The sequence below is a fragment of the Citrus sinensis genome, chromosome 9 (genome assembly GCF_022201045.2).
Source record: "Citrus sinensis cultivar Valencia sweet orange chromosome 9, DVS_A1.0, whole genome shotgun sequence".
Lineage (NCBI taxonomy): Eukaryota > Viridiplantae > Streptophyta > Magnoliopsida > Sapindales > Rutaceae > Citrus > Citrus sinensis.
The window spans coordinates 30785823-30800418 of NC_068564.1; the positions used below are offsets into that span (position 1 = coordinate 30785823).

The window sequence follows — 14596 nt, forward strand, 5'->3', positions numbered from 1 at the left end:
ATTAATAATTTCAACAGAAATCCAAACCACAAACAATGACAAAAGTACTTTGATAATTAAGAAATGTGGCCCCGTTTGAATAGATACTTTTACACAATTCAAATGATGATAAATCACGTCACAGACCGAATCAGCAAGAAAGCTGCCTCCAATATTTCACTGCACGTTTTGCTGCCTTGGATAGTCACCAAGTTGCTCCATTTGCCAGCTTTCATGAGGAGCAACATGTTCATGGGCAGGGGTGTATTGCTGCAAATTTAAATTACAAGTTCAAGTTTTTTTTTTTTTTAATTTCACTTTACTAAAAACTCCATTGAAAACAACCAATATCATTTTCTTGGGAAAAAATAAATAAAAAAAAAACCAAAGAAACGCCTTCCTAAATCCTAAGAGCCCAAAAAGAGGATTTTCCTGAAGTTAAGTACTTAGTTAAGGTTCTACCTCCATCTTTTCCAAAAGTTCTTTAGCTGATGGGGCTGAGATAATTATCTGCCGAGCACTTGGCTTGATGAAACCCTCTTGAACACCATTGTCAAATAATGCAAGCAAAGAATTATAGTAGCCATCAACATTTAGCAGACCAACCTGTAGTGTTTAATAATCATAATCAATTACAAGTACATATCAATAAGTATGTTGCCTATTTGGCCATTTCAGTTTGTCAAACAACAAGGTTCACAGGTCACCGGTTTCTTATGGATTCCGAGTTGGGACCACGTTATCATCTCCAACAGCTCTTCCATGGTCCCATATCCTCCTACAACAACATACTCTAATGTTATCCTCAGTAAGTGCAGCAAGCAGAAACATTTCAATACAAAAACTTTTTAAATAGTTAAGGTCTTCACTTAACATCAAGGAAAATTCCATTCAAACTAATTTTTCTTTACATTATCCAATAATTTAGGATTATTTTCAGGGTAGTTACCGGGAAGAGCAATAAAAGCTTCAGCTTCTTGAGCCATTGCAGCTTTACGCTCATGCATATCTGAAACAGTTCTTACTTCGCCGACAGTTTCTCCAGATATCTATCAAAATTCCCAGCAACAATTTACTGATGATAAATTGATATACATACTCTCTGTTTAGAAGATGGCTACAATTTATTTTACAGAGGAACAAATAATTTTTCTTGAAAGTAAGAACTGTTGAAATGCTGAAATTAATGACTCAATTTTTCATATAAATAAAGTAGGATCCAAGGTAAGAGCAATAAGGAAAAGCATTTTCGATCTAATCAAGAATAACATTCAGAGGAATAGATTAAAAAGTTGTAAGACTTGATTATATAAGAATGAATGCTCAAACAAAACCCAGAAAAGAACAATTCAATTAGCATACCGCCCAATTTTAAGGATTTTGCAAAAGGAACTAAATAAATTCAAAGAAAGCAGAACATACTCAACCTCAAATCCTTATATTCACAAATAGCATGTATACCTCAAGTGGCATGAGAGCCTTTGGAATAATCCTGCATTTGAAGAGCAAGCCTCAACAATTAGCAACTGGTGCAATACTAAAAAATATCAACGATATGCACTTGAAGAAGCTTTCCAACTGACCCAAGAACATGGCAACCTCCAGCATAAACTGTCTGGGATATCAAACCCATCAACCCAACGCTCCCACCACCGTACACCAGGTTTATCTTTCTCCTCACCTGCAATTCATGCTCAATCAGTAAATCAAAAGAACGAAGAAATTGCATGAACAACAACCATTCTGAGCTTCGAAGAAAAAGTCCAAACACACTGCTTTGTTACCAAGTATCACATACCCAATTCAATACATCAAACACTTTCACTCACAACTCATCAAAATATAAACACGAAGTCATAACAAACAAAGTGATAAAAAAGCTCAATTCTTTAGAACCAGAAACAATAATCCCATGTAGTCTAAATATCAAAAGCCACAAACCATCACAAAATCAAAACACGCATGCCGTCAAAAAGAAAAAAGTGCAACAAACCAGCTCATTTCCCAGTTCAAGAGCAGCATCACTGAAGACCCTTCTATTACCAGAGTGGCTTCCACAGAACACACACACCCTTTTGAAATTGCTTCCGGTGTATCCTTCTTCCTCCATTCAACAATCTCTATATAAACCAATCAATATTTAATCATTTGGAAAGAAAGCAACTTGTGCAAGATTAATGTTTCTTAGTAAACTTTTTTAAAGAATGAATATGTAAAGGTGTTATAATAAAACAAAACCAAAAAAAAAAAAACACAAGCTGGGTTATTGGAGGAATCAAAAGGGTGTTTTACATATATTTGTAGAAGCAATGAACAGAAGAAGCCCACACGCTCCGTTCTCCTTCCAATCAAACGTCATATGTATTATATATTATAATAAAGTATACGTGTATATATATTTATAGATAGATCGAAAGAGATATTAAGTAAAAAAAAAATAGAACCGTAATCTTTATTGTTGAGTCAGAATCAGTAAACAAATAAATTTAGGAGGAGACTTAAAAGAGAAGACGAAATACTGATTATGGGGCTGAGCAACGAAACTCCAAGATTGCTGCTTTCACCATTGGACTTTTAACTCATGTTGATTTCACTTTTCAATTCCAAAAATATTGAAAAGGGTATTTCATATTTCCACTTGTTTACAAATTTCCCTAGTTTATTTGGTATACTTCTCAAGGTTGCAGGATATGATGTCTAGTCAATGATGGAAAGGTCCGTGTCCTCAACAAAAAAAGGGAAAATAATATTAATTAAGGCAATGAATATACCATAATCAACTTCAACCATCAGTAAATCCTCTATTATAAAGTTGAAATCTGGCTTATTTTAACTTGCATGATATTGATGTTGATGGGTCACTCACAATTAGCTGCTGTAAACTGGGTATACCATTAGTATAGTAGTAGGGGTACATATAAAATTTTGAATTGTGCTACAAATAAAGTCTACACCCTATTGATGCTCGCCCATTTTGTATATCTTAAACGATGTTGACATTTCACTTGTCACTTCTCTAATTTGTGTTATACACCATTAGTAACAATAGTAGTAGATGCGTGTTCATAATAAAATAAAATTTTTAGATGGTGCCACGATAAAAATGATCTATATTAATTTCAGTGTGACTTCTAATTATAAAAAAAGTCAATACTACATATATATCTATATATATATGTACGTCCCCATCTTATATCTTTAACTAATATTGGTATTTATCGTGTCACTCACTTATGTACGCTCCAAAATTACTATATCTTAATAGTGAGACTGCCTAATACATGGCAATCATTTGTAGATGCCAAAAAGTTGTGGTACATAAATAATATTTCGGATTCCGATAAGTGAGTATCCGGTGACATAATTACACTCACACATGCATCAATATAACCTTTATATGTTTTTTCTTTTTTAAATTTGGGCCAAATTTACTGGCTCAAAAAAAGGGCTAAAAAGTTTAAAATCATTTAATCTTTTTAGCATGGAACTATCTTTTAATAGTACATGTTCGTGAGATTAAAAGCTTAGTAAAAGATTCTCGTGGTCTTTATACAATGGGATATTGTTTTTTTTTTTTTTTGTTTAAGTGGATATTCAACCATTTCTTGAAGATCTAATTTTGATAATGTTATTTTATATTGGCAACAGGCGCCCATCATGGATCTGTGAATATTGGTTAATGATGGAAAGAAATTTCGAAGATCTATAATTCTTTTTTTTTTTTTTTTTTGTTAAAGTTGAAATGATATTGTTTTCGAATTTAAGTGAAGCTTCGTGGTCCCTCTGTTTAGAATTGAAAGGCGGTCCATCTCTTGTGCAAAAGCATAACTACAGACAACGAATTAGCAGATTCTCGAATTATGTTGTTATCTTTAAGGATTAAAACCTTTTTTTTGTCAATAGATATATATAATAACTATAAAAAAAAAATAGATATATCTAATAGAAAATAATTTTTTTATAAAAAATCTCTTTTTGGTGCGGGCTTGATTTTCACGAGAAAATGCCTCGGTTTCAATTTTTTAACACATGCAATTGCATTCATCTTATAATTTCTATTATCCATCAGATAGTGGATTTCTTTTTCTTCTTCTTGCTCTTATTTTAAAAGAAAAATATAGGGACAAATCAATTGAGGAACTAAAGTTTCTCAGAATATATATATATATATATAACTTTTACTAATACATATGAAGAAATTTAAATTTATTCACATAAGTGGGAAATAAATTGATTTTACTATTAAGTTATTGAATTGTTTTCGTGTTGATATTTAAGTCCCTAGTGTGTATTAGTAAGTAGTGAGATTGATTTTCTTTCAGATGTTTAAATTAAATTAGTATATTTAAGCAAATGTATTCTCTAGTACATGCATCCTCATTTTTTATTTTCATGCGGACACGCTGTTAAGTTGTGCAGTTTAATAAAGTTAGTTTTTAATACTATTAAACTGCATAGTTTTATTGTGTCATGAAAATTAAATCTATTAAACCACACAACTTAATAACGTGTCTGCATTAAAAAAATGAGGGTGTTGGCACCTGAGAATGATTATATATATAACTCTTCTCTAATGTAGGTGCCCTCGTTTTTTTTTCATCCAGGCACTTTTAAGCTATGCAGTTTAATAAACTTTATTAAACCATACGACTTTATAGTGTATTGAAAATTAAACTCTATTATACCACATGGCTTAACATAGTGTCAACATTAGGAAAAATGAGAGTGTCATGTCACGAGATGAGTATATTGCACAGAAACTTGTGCAGCACTTAGACATATTCCAACCCAAAAGTTGCCAAGTAAGCCTATTGAACTTCTCAAGCTAACTAAGCAATGATACTTGTGAGAAAGTTAGAGAGAAGAGAGCAATATGGTCAAAGCAAAATTTATTACTCGTAAGAGAGAATATAAGAGAGTTTTACAAAGATGATTGAGTTGCTATATGTATGTTGTGGTGTTGAACAAAATGATGGGTTTCATGCCCTATTTATAGAGTGGCTTGCCTAGGTTTAGAGAGTTTCATGCCACTTGTGCAACTTGCATAAAAATCTCCTGAATTCTAGTGAAGTCTAACTATACATAAATGTAGAATTATCTAGACATTTACAAGTTGTAGAGAGTTGTGGAGATTTCTAGAATTGGGCTGGGCTTGAACACTTTGGCTTGTGAATTTGGGTTGTCCGCTTGTTAAACGCATCACGGCTTGCTAAGCGAACCCAGGCATGCCAATTTAATCTTTATTGGTGGCAAATTTGAGCGCCCCGTGATAGCCTGCACATGAAAATTATTATATACCTTCTCTCTCTTTTTTTTTAAATGTGAACACATTGTTTTATATATATGTATGTGTTATATATGTGTGTGTGTGTGTGTGTGTGTGTGTGTGTATTTAATAATTTTTTTCCCTCGAAATAAACCACAAAATCTTAAGATTGTTAAATTTGCTACTCTACCTCCTCACCTCAAGTTTTTTTCCTGATCACTCCTAAACTAAAGCATTCTGTTTCGGATAATCAAAGAAAACAAAAAGCACACTAGTTTCAGTTTCAACATTCATTTCAATTAGCAACATAAAAACACAAACTAACTTGTTGACATAACTTTTTTGGGAGAAAAAAAGAGCAATTGAATTAGAAACCACAAACTCAAAAACAGTGGTAGGGGTATGAGTACCTAAAAATTATCAACGATATTGCTTGAATGTATGCTTTAAACTATGGGAAGAAGAGTTCCCATAGGCGATCATAATATTATTGATTTTAGTTTAATACATTATTCTATAGTATCATTGTCATTTCATATGGCATGGATGGCTGCTATTGTGGCTACAATCACAGTTCTGTGCATTAGAAGAAAAGCAAAACATTCAAAACACCAATCATCTCATTCTTCTCATAATCCCAAAGTTAAAACAAGTCAGGCCGTGAAAAAATCAATTATGCTTGATAAATCATCACCGACAATCCCAATGACAACACAAGAAATCCTGCAAGCTGGGAGAACGCCGTGGATTGTAGAATCCGATCAAGAGGGAAATAATGAGAACGTTCAAGACAACGTGACAAAGCAACAAGTTATTAAGGAACTGCCACCGCCGCCGACAATGAAGACATTGAGGGAGACAAGTTCTTATAACAATTTGATAAGGAATGTGTCGATGCAAAGATTTGAAAAAAGTTTAAGCATCAAAATTTCAAGAAGCGTGTCAATGAGGCACCACCACCATAGTAATAAAAAGAGAGGGAAATTGAAAGTAGATCATGACTCAGTTTGGAGCAAGGCGATTATACTAGGAGAAAAATGTAGGCCAGATGATGAAGATGATACTATTTTTTATGACAACAAGGGAAATAAAATTTCACCATATCATAAAAAGACACAGAGTAATTTCTCTGCTTCCTTGTCAATGACAAATTCTAAAGTTGATCATACACATGCCAGCCCTGGATTACATAACAGTAAAGATAGAGGAATTGTAATAAAAGATGAAGGAGTCTTAGTATAACTAATAATAATAACACTGCGGATACATATATATATATATATATATATATATATAGAGAGAGAGAGAGAGAGAGAGAGAGAGAGAACTAGTTGTTTTGTGTTTTGTGGATGGATGTTTTTGTTCTTTGTAATGCTTTTAGAATGAAATTTTGGGTTTTTTTTTTCTTCCTTGTTCAAATTATACCACACCAACTTACCATCAATCACTATATCTTTTGGTTTCATTGTGACTTCTAAAAAGTACTAAAAAGGCATTTTACAACTTTTTAGACTTGTTATACTCTTATGAAAACAAACTATACAAGAAGCTGCAAAAACAAATAATGTATTTTTTTTTGTAAACCATATATAATCGTGTTGATCTTAAAAAATGTTTCAAGTATAATCCAGCATTATGTTGGGCTAAGTTTCTCTTAATCAGGTGATTAGTGATTATCAAATAATTATGTAATTAGTGATTATTAGTTAGTTATGTAAAAGTAATTAAACGTTAACTTTTATTGCCACAATTCATAAATCCACACATGATAAGAGATTTTTAAATGATTAGAGAAACTCAAAAAAAAAAAAAGATTCTAAGTAATTTTGAAAATAAAATTAATTTTCAACTTAGTTATTTTGTAATTTCTTTTCTTTATAATGTCTTCTGCAAATGGGATCCATTTAAGTTACATTATATGTAATTTACATCCACTCACATGAACAATGAGTGATGTGAGACTCACTTACTGTTTATATGAGTGATATAAGTTACATATAATGTAACTTAGCACTTGCACTGCAAATAATACGAAATACAGCATGTTACATTTTAATGTCTATCTAGGAAGATTTATTGAAAATCTTTAACATACGATGTGATATCTACCGAAAATCTTGACATACATTTATAGTGAAGCTTAAGGATTTGTCGAGATTAGATCCGAATTCCAAAATGTCGGAGAAATGGATAATTGAAGGGCCACCTCCACAAACAAATTGAGTGCATGTGATTTGTGAAAATGAAGTGAGAAATGGAGCACAGCAGCAGGTATTATTATTTATTGCTTTCGGGAAAAAGTAATTATGGCTATAAATGTGGCAACAAAGGCAAAGTGGAATGCAGTGCGGACTGCGGAGGCCGTGTAGATACTGTAACTCTTATCAGTCTGTGACAATTTGGATACAAATAATGCCTTGCCTTCTGTTTCACTTTTGTAAAGCATTTGGAACAGTGTTTCTTTCTCACTTTCTCTAAGACTTGCCATTTGCCAACCACTTTTTTTGAGGGGTAAATTTCAGTATTCTATCGTACTGTTTTGGATTTATCCTACATTTTCTTTATTGATTTGACATAATCTGAGATTGCAACCATTTCCAAAAAACATGTACCAGATGTTGACCATCTTTTTATTAGTTAAAAAAAAAAAAAAAAACCTCATTCATTCCCATTGATTTGTCCATGCTAAATCTTTTATTTTCTCTTTTAGTTATGAATATTTGTTGAACAAAGTCATTTATCAAGAACGAAAAGAAAACACTCCCCCACTTTTTGGATCAGTATTTCTTTTCTCTTTTGATCTGAATTTCTTTAGTAATTAGTAAATAAAAAATTAAAATATTAACTAACCATAAAAAAACTTAATAAAAAGATACTTAGCACAAAATTTTTAAAAATTAAGGAGAGTTCAATTTTGGAGAAAATTTTAATACCACTTGGAATTGTTATTATCAATACAAATTCACCTCTTTTTCTATCATTAAGATTTTAAAAGAAAAAGGAATGTGTACAATCTACTTTAAAATTACTTTATGGACATGAACTTCCTGAGCTCTTAATAAAATATGATTATGGTAGGATTTTTTGGATTTTTTTTTCGAGATTATCTTACCAAATTCGGCTTTCCCTTTCTTGCTACTGCCATAGTGCTGCTGAGTTGGAAGCCAACTTTACAATATCGTAACCATTAACATTAAAAAATAGTTAATTAATTATTTTTTTGGAAAAAAAAAATCCGAAGAGAAAAAGGAAAAGAATCATGCGACATCTGTGGACCCCTAGTTTTGCCATAACATGCCACGTGTCCACGCCACTCAAAAAAAAATTCAGTCACTACTTAAACTGCTTCTCTCCATTGCAAATTTTTGTGTCCCCATTGCAAATTGTTGTATCATCTTAAGAGTTCTTGACTGACACAAACGAAGAGATAGAGAGAGCAAAGTTGGCAAAAAATTAACAAAAAGTTATTTTGAAAAATGGCTTCTTCTATGAAGAGTGATGAATTGCCAGTGACAGTGAATGATTCATTGAAGCGCCAAGAACAGCCTAAGGGCTCTGCCGCCATGACTAAAAGAGGTGTTTACGCGGCTGCCTCTTACATGGCTAGTGCTGGTAATTTCTGACGCTTTTTTTTTTCTTTTTTCATTTTATTCTTTTTATTGTCTCAATGTTTGAAATTTTATTTCAGGGACCGATTCATTAAACTTCGTGTGAAAATGGAAAGTTTGTTGTGTTATTTTTTTTGTGGGTTGCATTTAGAAATGTAAAAATGTTACTGTGCTACGTACGTTTGGGTTGTTTGGCGAGAAGAAGCCAGCAAAGGAGATTTTTCCCCTCTTCTTTTTTTTTGTTTTTTTTTTTGTTTTTGAATGTAGATTTTATTTAATTGTTGGGCTTATATGAAGGTGTGCTACGGTTAAATAAATTGATTTCAGAAATAAAATGTTTGGAAAATGAGTGGATTATGCAACAGTGATCATTTTTATTGCACTTCTAATTGTATAGTCAGAATTGTGACTGGTGTCAATGAAGATTGAGTAATTGGGTTGTCTTTATATTTTTGTGTTCAAAATCTATATTTGAATCCTAGCGTGTCAATGCTGTTCATTGATTACTATAGTTTAGTTCTTGGGATGGTACAAAAGGTCTGGGTTGGGACCCTGCACATTGAGAGGGGGGGAATCCGGTTGCCATAAGGAAACAACAAGAAAGGAAAAAAAAAAAAAAAGTCAAGGAGTTAAAATAAAAACTAATTCAATGTTATAGAAGCTGGAGAAATCATAATGCTAAGGAAATTCTGAAAGATACCAGTGCTTTTTTGGTTTTATTGAACCAGTCATTCACAGGAAGGGTGATGTTTGTAGGATAGTTTCTCATAGATTTGTGTCAGGATAGATGAAGGAAGAATTGTTTCATAGCCAATTGAGATTCAATGCTTGGTTATTTTAAAAAAAGAAAGCTTTATCATATGGCTAGAACGATGATGCATTGTCCAGAAATTACATATTCATAACTAAGCTCCCTGAGCTCTCTGTCAGCAGCATAACAGGAATTATTAATGAACATCTTTCTGGATCAATAAACTAGTTTTAATCTTTATTAGTCAAGATTTTGTTGCAAGGCAAACTATGTATTTGCTAACGGGTTTTCTATGAAGGCAATTATGTCTCCTTATAAATCGTGTGGTCATGTTTTTTTCCCTCCATGTTGCAGTTCTCTTGGTAATGTTCAACAAAGCAGCCCTTTCTTCTTACAGTTTCCCCTGTGCAAATGTCATCACACTTTTTCAGGTAGCTCAGTTACCTAGTTGGTCTCAAGTGGTAGACTACAAATCCTTGATAATTTGCATAATATGCAGGCAATTCAGATAGCAATGTTTTAAAATTATCCTTGATTTTGGAAGTACACATCCTAATTTCTGTAAGATGTTCATGTTTGACCATTATCATCTTTCAATTTGAAATCAATAACATCATTTCCAGCTTCATGCATGTATTGCACACGCTGAATGCTTGTTGTAGCTAACTTTGATCCACCCTGACATAACAATTTTTTATGCCAATCCAAGAATTTTTTTTTTGGGTCTAAATTGTTTCTGCTTTTTCTCAGTACTTGATTTGGCTTTGTATCTTTTGTTGTGTAGATGTTCTGTTCATGTTCAATTCTCTATGCATTGAGATGCTGGAAGATCATCTCTTTCACAGTTGGTGAACCACAGACTACCAGTAATAATCCAACAACCCTTGTACCGCTCAAGACATTAGTTCACACTCTTCCTCTGGCACTTTCATATTTGCTTTACATGGTAATATTTCAAATACTTCTTGTTTGAGAGAGCTTTAATATTTCTTTTAATTTTTCCTCATATTAATCTCTTCTGTTGAAAGTTGATTACAATGGAAGCTGTGCGTGGCATAAATGTTCCCATGTACACCACCCTCAGGCGGACTACAGTAGCCTTTACGATGATTGTAGAGTACCTATTGACAGGGCAGAAACACTCACTTCCTGTTGTTGGCAGGTACACCTTTTGAACTTTCCTCTGTCACTCAACTTTGATGTTATTGGAAGCAGGGAATTGGTTAATCACTCTTTTGACTCCATCCATGTGCCTTGGAAATGCTTGTCAGCTACTTGATAAATCACTAATGAACCAAAACTGCTGCATGATGTGCTTGGATGGTAGATTAATCTTTTTTTTTTTTTTTTTTTCAAAATGGATAACTTAGTATCTGTTTCTAGCACTTTTTTTCACTATGATTCATATGGGGAAAAAAAAGTTGGCTCCAATATTTTCAAATTTCTTCAAGCCTTTCATTTCCTACGAATCACAGAACATATAAAGTTTGTCAATCAAAATTCTGAAGGCCGCGTTTCTGTTTGAGGATATAGGTAAAGTTTATATATAAATTTAAATTGGGAAATAATAGTGGCTTCACCACACAAAAATGTAATTCCTAGTACCTTTATGCACAATAGTATTATCTTCTTTACATTCATGTACCTAGTTTCCTTCTTAATTGTATAAATCCAAGGATTTCATCAGTGTGGGCATTATTTTGCTCGGTGCATTTCTTGCTGGAGCGTGGGACTTATCCTTTGATGCCTATGGCTATGCTGTTGTCTTTATAGCCAACATCTGTACAGCAGCATATCTTGCCTTCATTTCTCGTATTGGTAGTGTTTCATTCTCAAACTTTCTGGCATCTCATTTCTTAGCTAAGGTTTTTGAATCCTTTTATTAAGATTATGGCATATATTTTTAATTCGTTTCAGGTAGATCCAGTGGCCTCAGTAGCTTTGGTCTTATGTGGTGCAATGGTATAATCAAAGACTCGTTGCTTTTTTTTCGTTTCAGATCTCAGAGAAACATTTTACTTACGCAGAATTTGTAGGAATAATATGCACGCCAATTCTGCTATTCTGGACTTCATTCAGAGGCGACCTAGAAGTGACAATGAATTTCCCTCTTCTATTTTACCCCGGCTTTCAGGTGCTTTTTTCTTCTCCAAAGACAGTTACTTTAATGCCGATTACGTCTATAACTCCTGTGTTTTCAGATAACTTGCTCTGTTGCCTTGTTTTCTTCATTTTTGAGTAACAGTTGCTCTTTTTTCATTTTAATCATCGTGTAAGGGACCTGATTCAATGCCAGCATACTATTACTAAATTTTGTGAAATATTTAAGCAATTGAATCAGTGGTTAATAGGATGATCTGATTAAATATTTCTGTAATGAATTTTTTTGCAGGTTGTGATGCTTCTTTCCTGTATCATGGCATTCTTAATAAATTATTATGTATTTTTGAACACAACCCTCAATTCAGCACTCACACAGACAATTTGTGGTAATTTAAAGGTGTGTACTGTCTGTCTACAACCTTACTGCTACAAGGTCTAGCATGCAAGCTTGCTTCATGCCTAATTCAGTTATGTAATTTAACATTTGAATCTTAATATTTGATGGATTATTATTTATTTTAGGCTGTTTCCATTAAGATTAAAAATGAAAATTGAGATTAGAGAACAGAAGTCAATTGCTTTTCTGACATGGAATTTTCATATTTTTCTTTTTTGATAGTTTTTTTTTTGGCTATTACAAAATTGCTTACAAGTTATAACTCCCTTGATGTAAATGTAGTGTGTATACAATAAATAGATCCCGAATGCAACTAGGAGATTTCAAAAACATTATCAACATTAAATGTGTCTCTTTTGATGAGCCGGAAGGTTATGCCTGCTAACTAAATTCTATTTTAAATGTAACTTCTTTTTTTTTTATATTCCAAAATCATCAATCTCTCTAAAATCATTTACAAATGTTTAATCGATCACTGGCCTTCAACTGCTCACCTCACACGTGTTTGTGATTCCTAATTTTCTATTGTAGGACCTTTTAACTATCGGACTTGGCTGGCTATTATTTGGTGGGCTTCCATTTGATTTGGTGAGTATAGACTAATCTGGTGTTATATTTTTAATGTGCTTCATGTGAGAATCTTAACACGACTAATGTTCTTGACTAAATTCTTGTTTTCTTCCAGTTCAATATCGTTGGCCAAGCTCTTGGCTTTCTCGGGTCGTGCTTCTATGCATATTGTAAGCTTCAGGGGAAGTAAATGACATCCCGCTGCTTCGGAGGCTTATACAGGAGGTAAATAGCTCATACAGCTGAGCACTGCTGGCTTCATTAGCCACCAAATTTTGATTAAAAATCAGAGACTCTAGAGCATATAGGAAATCTCTACAATATATAAGTTTTCTCTGCATATTAAGCTGCTGAAAAAATTATGAACAATTGCAGAATATATGGATTCATGAAACCCTGTTACTTTTAGCTGATATCTGAGAAATCAAAGATCAGTTAATTAAAAAAAAAAAGAACAATAATATTGAAGGTGCCAGGTGGCAAAGTTTTGATTTCACAGAAAGTGTTCACTTTGTGGATTGGATGCATTCTCTTTATGTTGAACTTGTTCAAACCAATCTCTTGATATTGTTCATTCAGTTTTAGAGTTAAACAGTTATATCTACGTCGCATTCAAAGAGAAGCAAGCCAACTCCTCCAGTACTTGTCTTTCCCCTTTGATAAGCCTCAAGTCGAAGAAGTGAAGAATTACAAAATCTTGTCACTTGTCTGCAATCTTTTCTATGAGATATTCATCTCTCTTTATATTACTTAACCCATAAAGGTAATGAATAATGTGAATAAACATGTAGCATCGAATCCATGATGTGTAACGTAACACCTACAACTCACATTCATATGTCACAAAAATTATGCTAGAAGGGCACTTGACTGTGCCTCAGATCATGTAAACGCTGGGAATATAAAGCAGAACATGAAACCAGAAAACTTGATGATGAAAGATGATGAGATGTTAGTGCCATGATTTATATGTTTTTGACATAATAATCCAACAAAACAATTGAGTGTATATGCAATTCATTTTACTTAAAGTAGAAGAATTTCTCTCCTTTTCCCTTTTGCTTTTTGTCAATGTTCGTTCAAAGGGTAATGTGCCTGAAAAATTTGCGAGACACTCAAGAGACAATATTATGAAGCATATATCTTTACTCTAATTTTTGTAAAGCAACTTTGAATTCTGAGATTGACAGAAGTGTGCAAAAACTAAATTGGGTCTCTGTTCAGGTGTCTCATTTCTTGTTCAAAAGCAAACCTTTTTGCAAAATCTTCTTCAAATGCACTTAAACTGCTGACACAACGAGTACTTCGGGCTCTTCTAGGAGCTAACTCAGCATGCTTGCCTGCGTGTGAAGACAGATTTTTTCACAAACACAGAGAGAGAGAGAGAGAGAAATTAAATCCTCAAAAGAGTTGTAGGCAGCAACTGGAGTTCTCAAGGAGAAAAGTGTCTTTCTTGTCTCCACAAGCTGACAAGAAACTTTGGCCGAATTGCCATGCATGATTGAAACATACCCATCAACTGCATTCTTCCAAAAGCTAAATTAAAATTTACTTCTATTTTCTTTGCCCTTTTTCCACCCTTAATTTCATGCGAATTCAATGTTAGTGGTCAAAGAAAATGTTCTTAATTAATTTATTTATTAATGCTCAAATTTTCTGTACATCGGTCAAAGTGACGTTGTTCTAGGCTGCTGCAATTCTGTTTGACAAAAGATCCCAGGAAGAGGGAGGAAACTTTGAATTTAAAAAGTCATACGAATATTCTCTTAATTAAAGATACGAAAAAGCTAAGAAAGTATGTTTTCTTTTCTTGAGGAAGCAAAGGTAACTAAACATGGCACGTTATAGCTTAAAGAATTGTGTTTGCAATTTTGTATGAGTGGAACCTATGTAGATGTCCCTTTGTCCACCCCTTTAATCAA

The 14596-nt window shown here is 33.1% G+C and overlaps 2 protein-coding genes across 12 annotated transcripts; one reads left to right on the forward strand and one right to left on the reverse strand.

Moving 5' to 3' along the window:
* Nucleotides 1–24: 24 nt before the first annotated feature.
* LOC102622753 (cytokinin riboside 5'-monophosphate phosphoribohydrolase LOG8) lies at nt 25–2517 on the reverse strand. Of its 2 annotated transcripts, none has more exons than XM_052433795.1 (8): nt 2499–2517; nt 1973–2099; nt 1563–1660; nt 1441–1471; nt 929–1028; nt 687–757; nt 442–585; nt 25–249 (listed from the first exon to the last, which is right to left on the reverse strand). In XM_052433795.1, the coding sequence occupies exons 2-8, from the start codon at nt 2087–2089 to the stop codon at nt 157–159; spliced, it is 654 nt and encodes a 217-aa protein (XP_052289755.1). In that variant the 5' UTR covers nt 2090–2099; nt 2499–2517; the 3' UTR covers nt 25–156. The 2 variants fall into 2 exon arrangements, with proteins under 2 accessions (XP_052289755.1, XP_006474423.1); XM_006474360.4 differs by lacking the exon at nt 2499–2517 and adding an exon at nt 2272–2429.
* Nucleotides 2518–8603: 6086 nt separating this feature from the next.
* Nucleotides 8604–14289, forward strand: LOC102622456 (UDP-N-acetylglucosamine transporter UGNT1-like). 10 transcript variants are annotated; one of them, XM_052433796.1, is made up of 11 exons: nt 8605–8857; nt 9959–10035; nt 10389–10550; nt 10633–10766; nt 11292–11422; nt 11522–11566; nt 11641–11738; nt 11997–12104; nt 12636–12692; nt 12790–12899; nt 13899–14275. In XM_052433796.1, the coding sequence occupies exons 1-10, from the start codon at nt 8722–8724 to the stop codon at nt 12862–12864; spliced, it is 1023 nt and encodes a 340-aa protein (XP_052289756.1). In that variant the 5' UTR covers nt 8605–8721; the 3' UTR covers nt 12865–12899; nt 13899–14275. The 10 variants fall into 10 exon arrangements, 6 of the variants coding, with proteins under 6 accessions (XP_052289758.1, XP_052289756.1, XP_024953265.1 ...); XM_025097497.2 differs by lacking the exon at nt 13899–14275 and adding an exon at nt 13254–13619; XM_025097498.2 differs by lacking the exon at nt 13899–14275 and adding an exon at nt 13270–13619.
* The last annotated feature ends 307 nt before the right edge of the window (nt 14290–14596 follow it).